At 39.5% G+C, this 12,911-nt stretch overlaps 1 protein-coding gene across 1 annotated transcript in view; it reads right to left on the bottom strand.

Moving 5' to 3' along the window:
• The window catches only part of LOC126185281 (carnitine O-palmitoyltransferase 1, liver isoform-like), a 129,350-nt gene that overhangs the window by 11,131 nt on the left and 105,308 nt on the right, over window positions 1-12,911 (bottom strand). Inside the window, exons 7-9 of the mRNA XM_049928116.1 lie at window positions 7,460-7,659; window positions 1,710-1,914; window positions 538-645 (exon numbers count right to left, since the gene is read on the bottom strand). Of these exons, the coding sequence (XP_049784073.1) occupies window positions 538-645; window positions 1,710-1,914; window positions 7,460-7,659 (513 nt within the window). The remainder of the gene's footprint in view (window positions 1-537; window positions 646-1,709; window positions 1,915-7,459; window positions 7,660-12,911) is intronic.

Raw genomic sequence — 12,911 nt, 5'->3', positions numbered from 1 at the left:
AACATTCTCACTCATAGGTTGGTGCACTGAGACTACACACGATAGATCGATAGAATAGTAAATGAGAATGTGTTGGGCAAAAGATGGAGACATTTGGTGTCGACTGATGTAGGTGCTTGGAAAATAAAGAAAATATGCAAGGAAATTGAGTGTGATGTATTTTAAAGAGGAGAAAGTTTCTTTAGAAACTTAGCTAAAAAAGGAAAAATACATAATATTAGATAGTGAGGTGATGTTATACCTGACCAGCAGTGTCATCCTCACGGAACTTTTAATTCCAGGAGAGCGTTCTCTTAAAGCAAACACATTGACAGATGTTACAAACAGTAATTACAACCCTCGTTGCAACACCACGAATAATGGCGCACACGGCTGTGAATAACGTCCTCATTTGGAGCACCAGAGTAATGCCGCTGTTCCTCAAATGTTTTGAACTAGTGTCTCTGAATGATAAAGCATATAAATGGTCTATAGCAAAAACATAATAACTCCTGCTTCTAGAAGCAATAAATTTACTGATATCTGAAACATACTTACATGTCCGTTGGATCCAATGACAAGAGTGACTGACTTGTCAAACCAGCGATCATAACCTTTCCCATGAAAGCCAACTCGGCCGAAATTCTCAAGTTTCCTTGGATCATTCTGAAACACGATGTACGAATGCACATAAAATTAAGGAATCTTTCGAAGTAATGCGATTAATTGTATACAGAAGCCGTAGTAAGAACTTATAGAATAAAGTGAAATGATAATTAAAAGAAGGCGCATAAGAAGTTGGAAACATTGTACCGAAAGCTAGATTTCAGCCTGCAGACAAATCAGTAAGCTAAGAAAGAATTCTCGTATTCTGTGGTCAGGAGTATGGTTTCCTGTTTTCTGCAGTCACATCTGCACGTGTTAATTCAGACTGGCAGACCACACACTTCACTGTTAATCTTTGGACAGGACTTTCACGGAAATAGCGAAATTCGCCTCTGATGCAATCCAGTTTACAGTAAAAATTCAACTTACGTCGGAATAAATCGAGAAAAGTAAGCTCTCAGCCTTGTACCTCAGCGAAGAGGAAACCGAAAGCTAGGAGGAAGACGGGCGACGGGAGGGGTGTGGTGAGAGGGGGGGGGGGGGGATGCGGGGTATGGTAAAGTATTGCGACTTACGCGGCAGCATTGCAAACTGTGGAAACTGAAATATCTTAAATAAATTTTACAAAGGACAAAAGACTCATCTTTTGAGGTTTTTTGCGGTGTATCAGAATCTCACTTCTTGTTTCGATTCAATCTTAAGTCTTTCACAGATAAAGTAACCATACATTCCTCGATTTCACGTAGATCAGACACTTAGTTGGGAAAGTAGAGACATTAAATATGCGAGACGAGATTTCATCTGCGAAAACTCAGTGAAGATCACAGTGTGCCAAAAAAAAAAAAATATTTCATTTTAATGCATGTAACCGTATGAGCACGGAACTTGACAAAACCAAAAGAAGCCACATATCATTTTTTGCCTTATTTTTTAGAATATTAGTTAACAACAATATACTGTATCTCTTGACTAAAACCTAAATGCTTTTCTTTTTTCGATTATAACAGGGTGCTTCGTAAATATACTTATAGTAGTTATTGGTAACTGAAGCTCTTGCGATTCGCGAGGTGGCGTTACCAGGCTTAGATAATAGTGACGCTAATTCATTTTGTTACTCAGTTTACCTCGTCGAACTCGAGTGCACCGTCATCGAGCGCAACGAAAAACGCAGCCGTTTCTATGTCCTCCAGAGACTGCTGATTGACTCCGTAGGAGAAGAACTTTTGGCGGATTCTTGACCAATGAGGTCTGTCCCCAGCAGTCAGAGCCGCGACCTTCTCTTCGCCAATAGCTGGAAGACTCCTATCCTGCAGAATCTGTATTATCTGCCTGAAAGAGAGAAAGATTTGCAATTATAAACGACTAGAACGATTCCAGAAATCATTTTACATTGTAATAATAGAGTAAAACAGATGTAACTAGTTACGTATGTAATCAACACAGTAAAACTTCTTATCATCAGAAATTCCAGCGACTGTCAAACATAAAGTCCACTACGACGTAAAAATTAAAATTCATAGATTCATTAATACAGCAAACTCAACAAAACATTTAAACAGAACCACATGTAATCAGTTTAAAACAAAAATAGAAAACATAGGAAATAGTGTCAATGACACATCTATGTAATGAAGATATTGAAATTTTAAATTACTTCTCCATGGGAAGAAGAGACCAAGGACGACTTCGAAAGAGATGGGACCATTAGTTTCGCGCTTGGAGCTAGAATTGACCTATGAGTTCAGTCCTTGTCAATTGATGACAATGAAGATTGCCAACAAAACAATAGTAAAAGAAATATTTGTCCTTAGTTTCGCGCTTGGAGCTGGAATTGACCTATGGGTTCAGTCCTTGTCAATTGATGACAATGAAGATTGCCAACAAAACAATAGTAAAAGAAATACTTGTAACAGCTGTTTTATGCCATATATTCAGAAGATCCCTGCCGAAATTTATCCTAAAGTTAAAAAAACATTTCAAACAACTACCATACAAGTAATTTCATTTTCACATTTTCTTTTAGCTCGTAACTGCTTAATGCAGTGATATCATTACAACACGATTTGAACGCGTCCTACCCATAACATATCAAACTGGAAAATATGTATATACTATGCCCCACAGAGGCTAATATATATCGAGAAAGCGAACCTGTCATAAATATTCAATTTAATGTAACTATATCCGTATTTAAGAATTTAAATGCATCTCAGTCAGATATTCGTTTACTGGTGCAAACAGGAACAAGATACTTGTAAATATAACTGCCTAACATATCAACTGTAAGTAATACAAATAATCTTCAAGTAAATGGGTGAGAATAACGAAGAAAATAGTGATAGAACAGCAAACAATGGAAGATTACATTCTGCCAGTGCTGACTTTAAATCTGTGGAAAAGAAAGAAATATTTGGAATTTAGTTTTGATTAAGAAAAAGCTACGGAACTAATTAGAAACTAACAGTAACTAACAGGAAAAAAATAAGAATTCTTCAATCCACCGATTACTTGATTAATGATGTTCTTAAAAGTAATCAAGAAGTCTTATGAGAACAGAAACATATTTGCTAAACTTGGACGAATACTTGAGGAAGGTACAACAGGCTACCGTAAGGGGAAACACATGTAAATATTGTCCGCTATGAGCAATTATTACAAAAATTAAATAAATCTATTATCCATAGAAGGAAAAACGTGCTATTAGTACACATTCAATGGAAGGAAGCATTTTTTAGTGATACAACTTGGTGCACATTGAGCTAAGTTACGTTCACTGTGAGATGGCATCTACCGAACCGTAGTAAAAGACAGTCGATTACCAAAGAAGTAAGTCCCTCAAAACAGAGTGACCAATAAAGGAATCTATTTTGTACTTGGAGCGATCGATACTATTTAATATACAAAGTTATATAAGGATACTTATTGTACGCGAGCGCTTACCTTCAAATGCTGTGTTTCGAAACATTAAAGCACCTGAGAATACAAAAGAATGAAGACACCGCTTTTTCAATTGATAGCTCTTCTCGATGTTCCAGCATTATACGATGCACATATTCCTCTAATTTGGCTGACATAGAACAGACTTCTTCAACTTGTCTCCTACTGCCTTTACATGTAGACCAGCTTCAAGTCAGTAAAAATACATGCATATTAATTACGCTTATTCATTTTATACGAGATCTAGATTCGAGGCTAGGCGGGTGAATGTCAATTAAAGAAATATTATCGATCGTAAAAACGAGAACAACGAAAAATATTACCCACACACGGAGATTACACAGCCCAAAAATATCAGCGAAGCACCCAGAAGACATGGTTGAGTGCCTAAGTAACTTCGTAACTTGTACACACCATCGGCGCGTATGTAAATGATTAGAACTGTAATTCTCTGTGGCAGGTGGAACAGCTTCGAGGGTGCTTTAGTCAGCCCCAGAAGTTGAGTAATCTTTGTGCAGGACACGAAAATGCGACGTAATCGCGTGAGACAGCGTTATGAGCATCTGACAGGCTCCAGAAAGGTCCTAATTGTGTGCCTCCATTTGGGCGGCTGGTTGAATCGAGCAATATCTGTGGTGCATTCGGATGTGACGGTAGCTCGATATTGGACTGCATACAAAGGCGAGGGCAGGCATACTCGTCGTCAAGGTTCCAGTACACCACGTCTGGTTCAAATGGCTCTAAGCACTATGGGACTTAACATCTGAGGTCATCAGTTCCCTAGACTTAGAACTACTTAAACCTAACTAACCTAAGGACATCACACACATCCATGCCCGAGGCAGGATTCGAACCTGCGACCGTAGCAGCAGCGCGGTTCTGGACTGAAGCGCCTAGAACCGCTCGGTCACTAGGGCCGGCAAACCTAAACGAAGGATCGCCGTATTGTTCACCAAGCACATCGTACCCTCTTCGCATCTGCAACTGCCGTCCGAGAACAAGTAATGGACTGCCTATAACACTGTGTGTCATCCGACACCATTGGTCAGAGACTGGCAGCAGCACTACGGAATTACCACCCAAGTGTAGGCTACCCTTATCATCACAACAGAAACTGCTGCTTCTGGATGGGTGCCGTGAGTGGGAAGCATGAATTGCTGGTGCATGGCGTTGCATTGTTTTCAGCGATATTCTACACTATCCCAGCTGATAATTCGCCGGTAAGTATGGGCACAATCTGCAGAGAGGGTACATTCTTCCAATGTTTTGGAGTTTCCCAGTGAGGTTGTTCCTGGTGTCACGGTTTGAGAAGCGATCGGGCATCTCTTCAGGTCAAGGCTGGCAGTGACAGAGAAATTTTACGGCACAACAGTAACTCACGGACATCCTGCATCTTCATGTGTTATCTCTCATGTGTTAGTATCGGGATGCCATTTTTCAACAGGACGATACTCGTACCCAAATGGCGCCTGTCTCTACGAAACGTCTACACTATGCCGACGTACTCCCGCGGCCAGCAAGATCGCCAGACCTGTCCACGAGGGAACATGTCTGGGGCCAGATCGGACGTCAACATCGTCCCAGTGTCAGAGCCCAAGAATCAACGACAAGTCTGCCTATCTTGCCGGCCCCGGGAGTCATGGGACGAAACAGGAGGAGGAGATTAGCGTTTAACGTCGGGTCGGCAACGAGGTCATTAGAGCTCGGATTAGAGAAGGATGGATAAGGAAAGCGGGCGTGTACTTTCAAAGGAACCATCCCAGCATTTGCCTTAAGCGATTTAGGAAACTCACGGAAAACCTAAATATGGACGTCCAGACGCGGGTTTGAACCGTCGTCCTACAAATAAATGGTTAAAATGGCTCTAAACACTATGGGACTTAACATCTGAGGTCATCAGTCCCCTAGATTTAGAACTACTTAAACCCAACTAACCTAAGGCCATCACACGCATCCTTGCCCGAGGCAGGATTCGAACCTGCGTAGCAGCAGCGCGGTTCCGGACCGAAGCGCCTAGAACCGCTCGGTCACAGCGGCCGGCTCGTCCTCCCGAATGCGAGTCCAGTGTGCTAACCACTGCGCTACACCACTAGGTGTTACGGACCTGTTTGCCTCAGGAGGTGATACAACAGCTTTTTGACAGCCATCCCTACAGATTCAGTGCACGCGTCCAGGCCAGAAGGGGTGGAATGTCAGACTGGCGAGTGGGCATATACTGCCGAGATCTTTTTCACTCTGACTCGATTTTATAATCACTGTAATTACATCAGGTACTCTATCAAACCGTGAAGTTTCATTTTGTTTCCTTCTGTTTCTCTCGGTGCTTCACTTTTTTTGTCAGACAGCGTACTTCTTTGCCGTTTTCCACGGTGCACCAAACCAGACGCAAGCTTGAAACATGAAGTGAACCACTACATGGAGAATTCAACAACGTTTCGCATTCAGACACTATTTAATTCAGTTTTTGTAGTTACCCTTTACATTAGCAATAAAATGTCTGGTCAGTTTGTTCTAAAAGGGGGACTGTTCTTACAGTGCTTTTTCCTTCTAATTAAAAATAATAATATTCTGCGAAGAGAAAGCTGTAGCCTTAAACAAAAGCGTGACGAGCAACAGCAAAGGGATCCCACTCGTACCCTACGTCACTGTCTGAACCGTGAGAGTACATAGCATACCCGTCATAGAGTATCTTCTTTTAAACATGACATCATGTTTTCTTCTTCCGGTGTTTTCAGTGTTTGATTTAATCTGTCACGAGGGTAGCTGCATCACCTACACGATTGTCGTTAGAGCATAATCTTGCACCTGATTCCTAGAAACGGCCGAGATACATGGTGCACTTATTGATACTGAACTCTGCGCCACTATTCTGTATCACTCGAGACAAATGTTAGGCTCACTCCCTCACGATTGCAGATGTCGCTCCCTTCTCCTGACCTTCTTCAGCTCAGTCCGTGCACCATTTCGCAACTGAAGCGTTACTGTCCTATTAGCGCCATGGCAATCAATATTGTCTCATGTTGGTGATTTTACATGCAATTGTATTATTTCGCATTTTAAGGTAGAATGAGGCATACAGTAATGAACTGGTGATTCAGTTCAAGCATCTATCTTTTCTTGCCCGGTTGAATTCTGATGAGCAAAATTCTTGTCATTACTTGGATTCTCACAGTCTACATACAATAGATCGCTAACGTTTCATTGCGAGATAGCAAATACACGACATCCATAGAAACAGCACTCCGCTTCAGTTGGTTCTGATTATCAAATTAATTGTTGTTCTAATGACATTTATTTTCTGGATCTTCTGAAAAGTAATAACTTCTATTAATTTCGCAAGATTTTGATAAGAAAGGACGGAAAGAACAGTAGGATATGATGTCCCTCCTACGATGGGGTCGTTGGAGAGAGGGACACAAGTTTCGACATAAGGCGATTCAGGAAATGTACCGCGTCCTCTCAAAGGAACCAGACCAGTATAAGCTGTAACCGATTTAGGGAAGCCACGGCAAATGTATATTCCGATGGCTGTGCTGGGATTTGAACCCGACTCCTTCCCAGTGCAAGACCAGTGCCTCGTTCGTTAAAGTTTGGTAACTGCGTTTGCGTGATTAATAATACTTTAATACAATAGTATGAGATCAGTGATTTATTGTCTCAAATATTTAATAATCACATTCATCCAATTTAATTAACAGAATCTGCAAAAACAGTGTCATGACATTCTAGACCGAAATAGAAATGTATCTGTGTCCTCAATATGGCAACTGTCCTCGGAAGTATAGTTATCAAATAAAGATAAAATATATTACAAAAACAGAATGTAATGTCCTGGTCACAGCGATTGTAAATAATAGGAAAATAACTGAATGTCTTGCGCTACTGTGAAACAAGTACTCTATTATTAATCGACAATAATCACTTAATTATTACTTACTGTTCAATTTCGCATGGCTCAAGAATTCGTCCGTTGCAGTACACGATCAGTTTGAAGTAACGTCCCTGATGATAGACAACAACGTGGTCTGAGTCTTCGTAATGTACAAGTCTATCTGTTTCTTCTCCTGGTACTCTTGTCGTGTTGAAAAGTTGCATATATTGCGACGAACACAAGGGAATGACTCGTTGTATCAGAAGCTGTGAACAAAAGAATGTATTAGTTAGCATAAAAAATAAAAATAAAAAAAATAATGGCAGGGCGACAGTCCGTAATACATTTAGTTCTTTGCGAGTATTCCATTACCAGGTTTTCTTCTAATCTGATACTAGATACACAAAATGTAAAATGAAACTATAATGTATCGCAGAATGGTTGCAGTCGCTATATTTCCGCGGCAGACACCGCCAGCATCATCTGGCGTTCTGGGAGCGCTGAGGTGTCGAATGAGGCAGAAACAGATGTAACACAATAATTGTCAGCTGTATCAGTAGTGTGAGTACCACACGTACTGAGTAAATGCATTTTCATGAATTTCAATGAAAGTATCAGACACAACTGAAAAAATTCTTATAGCCGCTTGTTGGAGCCCCTAAGCTCTTAAAGAGTGATCATACGGTACGCGAAACATTTTAAGCAGTCACAGGGTGTATGTTTCTCTCTGGAGTGGTCGCAGTAGCATATCTGCGAATAAGAACTTACATTAACGTTACGATGTAATGACATATCATAATTCGTGCAGGCATTTGAAATTTATACATAATAATTATGACAAAGTCAAACAGACTAGCGAAGCAAAATGGGAGCAAGATAATCATTAGGTAAGTGGGTACTGGAAAGTCATTTTTGAGAAGCGGATAGAAAAAAGAAAGAGAGAAATACGAGAGATATTTATACTCTTAAATTTCATTAGCAAATGGTGGCAGATCCCGCTTAATACACGGTATAAAGGGATAACATTCAAAGCAGCAGTGCATTGTGATTCTTGTAATTTAGGACCATGGGTATGTCGACTTGAAGCATGAGATATTGTTTTTCATTAAAAAAATTTTAAAAAAATAATATGCTCACTTATCCGTAATTTTTTCAATCTCCAAATCACCAACCCACACTAATTATAACCCTCAGGTCATAACTTGTGGGAATATAGAGTGTAAAAACTGAGCGAAAGTCTCATCGATGGAATCAGAAAGACGTCATGTGACATCCACACAGAACCAATGACGAAAAACCAACGAAGATACAGATCCAAAGAAAGAGGACAAAGGGGGGTAAAGGTGATCTGAAATGTTATTTCTACTCGTATGTTACAGGCAGTTTTTTTTAAGCAATTATCATGTTTGGCATTAACATGATTCATGTCAATGCCAAACATGATAATTGTTAAAAAAACTGCCTTTAACATAAGAGTAGAAATAACATTTCAGATCACCTGAAATTTGTTCTTGTATTAATTTATTATTATTTTATCTAGTGCTCTCATGTTATCGCCATTCTGATAAAAAAACTTGACCTTATATCGACTTTAACACATGTAAAGAACAACAAATTACATCTCTGTACAAAGTAGGCTCATGCCATATCTCTCTGTCAAGATCTTTGTTATAAGCAACAGTTGTAAAGCGCATGCTGGATGCTGGTAAAGTGTCAGTGTTAAAGTGTGAACTAATATAGTTCGTGTGAAAGTGTTCTGGACATTAAAATGGAGGCAGACAGGTACGAAAAAAGCCGCCTATACTGTCGCAGTAAGTAAAAACTAAATTTACATCCATATCGACAGATAAGCTATAATGGCGATACATTAAAGTGTGACCCATCTTTCTGCCATAGGACCAGCACCCAGCATTATGCTACTACCAGTAATGATGTAACTTCCCGGATTCTCCCGAAATCATCTGAAGATGAACCTGAAAGGGTTCGAAAACCGGTTAATGTAATAAAGCATTGTTATTGAAAAAAGTGACTGGTTGCAGTTGTGTATAACTTATTTACAGCAATGTATTTACCTTAATAGTGTTCAAAAGTCATTATATATATATATATATATATAATGACTTTTGAACACTATATATATATATATATATATATATATATATATATATATATATATATATAATGACTTTTGAACACTATTAAGGTAAATTAAGGTAAATACACTACAATAGGCAACAACAATGCAAACAAGCCACAGACTGCACACAGCACAGCCACTGGTTTTCATACAGAGCGCTACGTGGCGTTACCAATAAAAACACCTAAACAGCCTACTTACAATTAATGTGAAAAATACTGAGCTGCACCTTCCATTTCAGCAAAATTAATTTAGTTGTCGCTGAGAGTTAGGTTCATTCAGTGTGTCGCCTGCATAAATATTGTCCAGAGAAATCGCCGCTGCTGGTTCCTTAAGGTAAAAAAATAGAGAATACCGGAATAGAACAATTCTTCTTTGTTTGTTTTGACATAAAGCAGACGTGTTTTGTAATCAAGAAAAATTTTTGACAAGCAATAGAGATGAACCAGTGCTTATAAGAGGAAAATAATGATAATAAAAAACCGGGTGAGTTCAAAACGGTCGCCTCTACTAAATTATTCACGATTCATCACTATCTGTTTTATGTTTAAGGCTTCAAGAGGAAGTTGTGTTCTCACACTAAACAGGGGCGAAACAGCAGTCATCGGATGTGAAGTTCTTGCGATTTAATTAATGCGTATATACAATTTTTGTAATGGTTTGTACTAATTCATATAATGTAATTTCATGTTTAACCAGCACAGGTGTATCTAACCTGACGAGTATAAACAAACGGTAAACGACCGAAAGGTGAGAGGAATGAATTAAAAAGAAAAAAAACCAAATGTACGTAGAGAGCGATGCCAGTAAAAATTAGCAAGTGGCGATTACTCATCAGCCGTAGTATAGGTTTTCACAAGGTAGTAATTTAATAGTTTACTAATTAATAGTTTAGTTTTTTTCTTTTGTTTACCTTTGGAGTAGGATAGGCCCCCATTCGGATCTCCGGGCGGGGCTACTCAGGAGTACGTCGTTATCGGAAGAAACAAAACTGGCGTTCTACGGATCGGAGCATGGAATGTCAGATTAATCGGGCAGGTATGTTAGAAAGTTTAAAAAGGTAAATGGATAGTTTGAATTAGATTTAGTGGAAATTAGTGGAGTTCGGTGGCAGGAGGAACAGGGCTTCCGGTCAGGTGAACACAGGGTTATAAATACAAAATCAAATAGGGGCGTTACCGGAGTAGTTTTGATAATGAGTAAAAAAGTAGGAACGGGAATAAAATACTATGAACAGCATAGTAAACGCATTATTATAGCCAAGATAGACACGAAGCACACACCCGCTACATAGTACAAGTTTATGTTAGTATGCCAACTAGCTCCGCAGATGAGAAGGAAATTGAGGAAATGTACGATGAGATAAAAGAAATTATTCAAATAGTTAAGGGAACCGAAAATTTAATAGTCATGGGGGACTGGGATTCGATAGTAGGAAAAGGAAGAGAAGGAGAAGTAGTAGTTGAATATGGAATGGGGGAAAGGAATGAAAGAGGAAGCCAGCTGCTAGAATTTTGCTCAGAGCATAATTTAACCATAGCTAACACTTGATTTAAGAATCATGAGAGAAGGTTGTATGCGTGGAAGAGACCTGGAGACACCGGAAGGTTTCAGATTGATTATATAATGGCTAGAGATTTAGAAATTAGATTTTAAACTGTAACACATTTCCAGGGGCGGATGTGGACTCTGACCACAATTTATCGGTTATGAACTGCAGATTAAAACTAAAGAAACTGCAAAAAATCAGTAATTTAAGGCGATGATATCTGGCTAAACTTAAAAAGCAGTGGTTGTAGAGGGTTTCAGAGGGAAACATTGACAAGAACAGGGGAAAGGAATACAGTAGAAGATGAAAGAGCAGCTTTGAGAGATGAAATAGTGCAGGGACCAGAGTAAGAAAAAAGACGAAGGCTGATAGATATCCTTGGGTAATATTAGAGATATTGAGTTTAATCGATGAAAGGAGAAAATGTAAAAACGCAATAAACGAAGCGGGCGAAAAGTGAGATCGACACGAAGTGCAAAATGGCTAGGCCGGAATGGCTAGAGGAGAAATGTAATTATGTAGAATCATATATTCTTAGGGGTAAGATAGATATAGCTTACAGGAAAATTAAAGAGACCCTTTGAAGAAAACAGAACCACCTCAGTGAATATCAAAACCTCATATGAAAAACCAGTCCTAAGCAAAAAAGAGAAAGAAGAAAGGTGGAAGGAGTACATAGAGGGTCTATAAAAGGGCGATATACTTGAGGGCAATATTATGGAAATGGAAGAGGACGTAGAGGAAGATGAGAAGGGATATATGATACTGCATGAAGAATTTGACAAAGCACTCAAGGACTTGGTCGAAAGAAGGCCCCGGAAGTAGACAGTATTCCGTTAGAGCTACTGATAGCCTTGGGAGAGCCAGCTATGACAAAAGTAAGAGTTATGAGACAGGCGAAATGCTCTCAGACTTCAAGAAAAATATAATAATCCCGATTCCAAAGAAAGCAGCCGCTGACAGGTATGAAAATTACCGAACTGTCAGTTTAATAAGTCACGGCTGCAAAATACTAACACGAAGCATTTACAGAATAATGTAAAAACTGGTAGTCCTTTATGAAAGTATTTGTATGAGTGTAGCCATGTATAGAAGTGAAACATGGACGATAAACAGTTTAGACAAGAAGAGAACCGAAGCTTTCCAAACGTGGTGCTATAGAAGAATACTGAAGATTAGATGGGTAGATCATGTAAATAACGAGGAGGCACTGAATACAATGGGGGAGAAGAGGAATTTGTGGTACAACCTGACTAGAAGAAGGGATCGGTTGGTAGGATATGTTCTGAGGCATCAAGGGATCACCAATCCCCAGTTTAGTACTGGAGGGTAGAAATCGTAGAGGGAGATCAAGGGATGAATACAGTATGCAGATTCAGAGGGATGTAGGTTGCAGTAGTTACTCGGAGATGAAGAGGCTTGCACTAGATAGAGTAGAGTGGAGAGCTGCGTCAAACCTGTCTTTGGACTGAAGACCACAAAAACAACATAGGATTAGGGCCTGGAAAGTGCAGCTTAAATTTCCTATGGCTTTTGTGAATGCGTAATGTGGGATCTGGTATTCTAGAGTGCCCGTACGGCTGTGCACTGCTGGGTTATTTCATATAGGATAGCATCAAACTGGTAGAGCGAGCGCCTAAGCATGGTTGACTGCTGCTAGACTGACCAACGTATATTATTGTGATATTGACTCTACGCCCACGTTTTTTTACCCAGGGGGCAAATATTTAGATTCTTAAGTTAATGTAGATTTTTCGTGTTGTAATTCTTTTGCTGTGTGTGTAGAGACTTCCCTTTTTTTTACGATAATGGCCACTGAAGAACACTTTGCC

The sequence above is a fragment of the Schistocerca cancellata genome, chromosome 1, assembly GCF_023864275.1.
Source record: "Schistocerca cancellata isolate TAMUIC-IGC-003103 chromosome 1, iqSchCanc2.1, whole genome shotgun sequence".
Taxonomy (NCBI): domain Eukaryota; kingdom Metazoa; phylum Arthropoda; class Insecta; order Orthoptera; family Acrididae; genus Schistocerca; species Schistocerca cancellata.
Note: the sequence above shows the minus strand (reverse complement) of the source record. Positions and strands in the feature narration are given on the sequence as shown.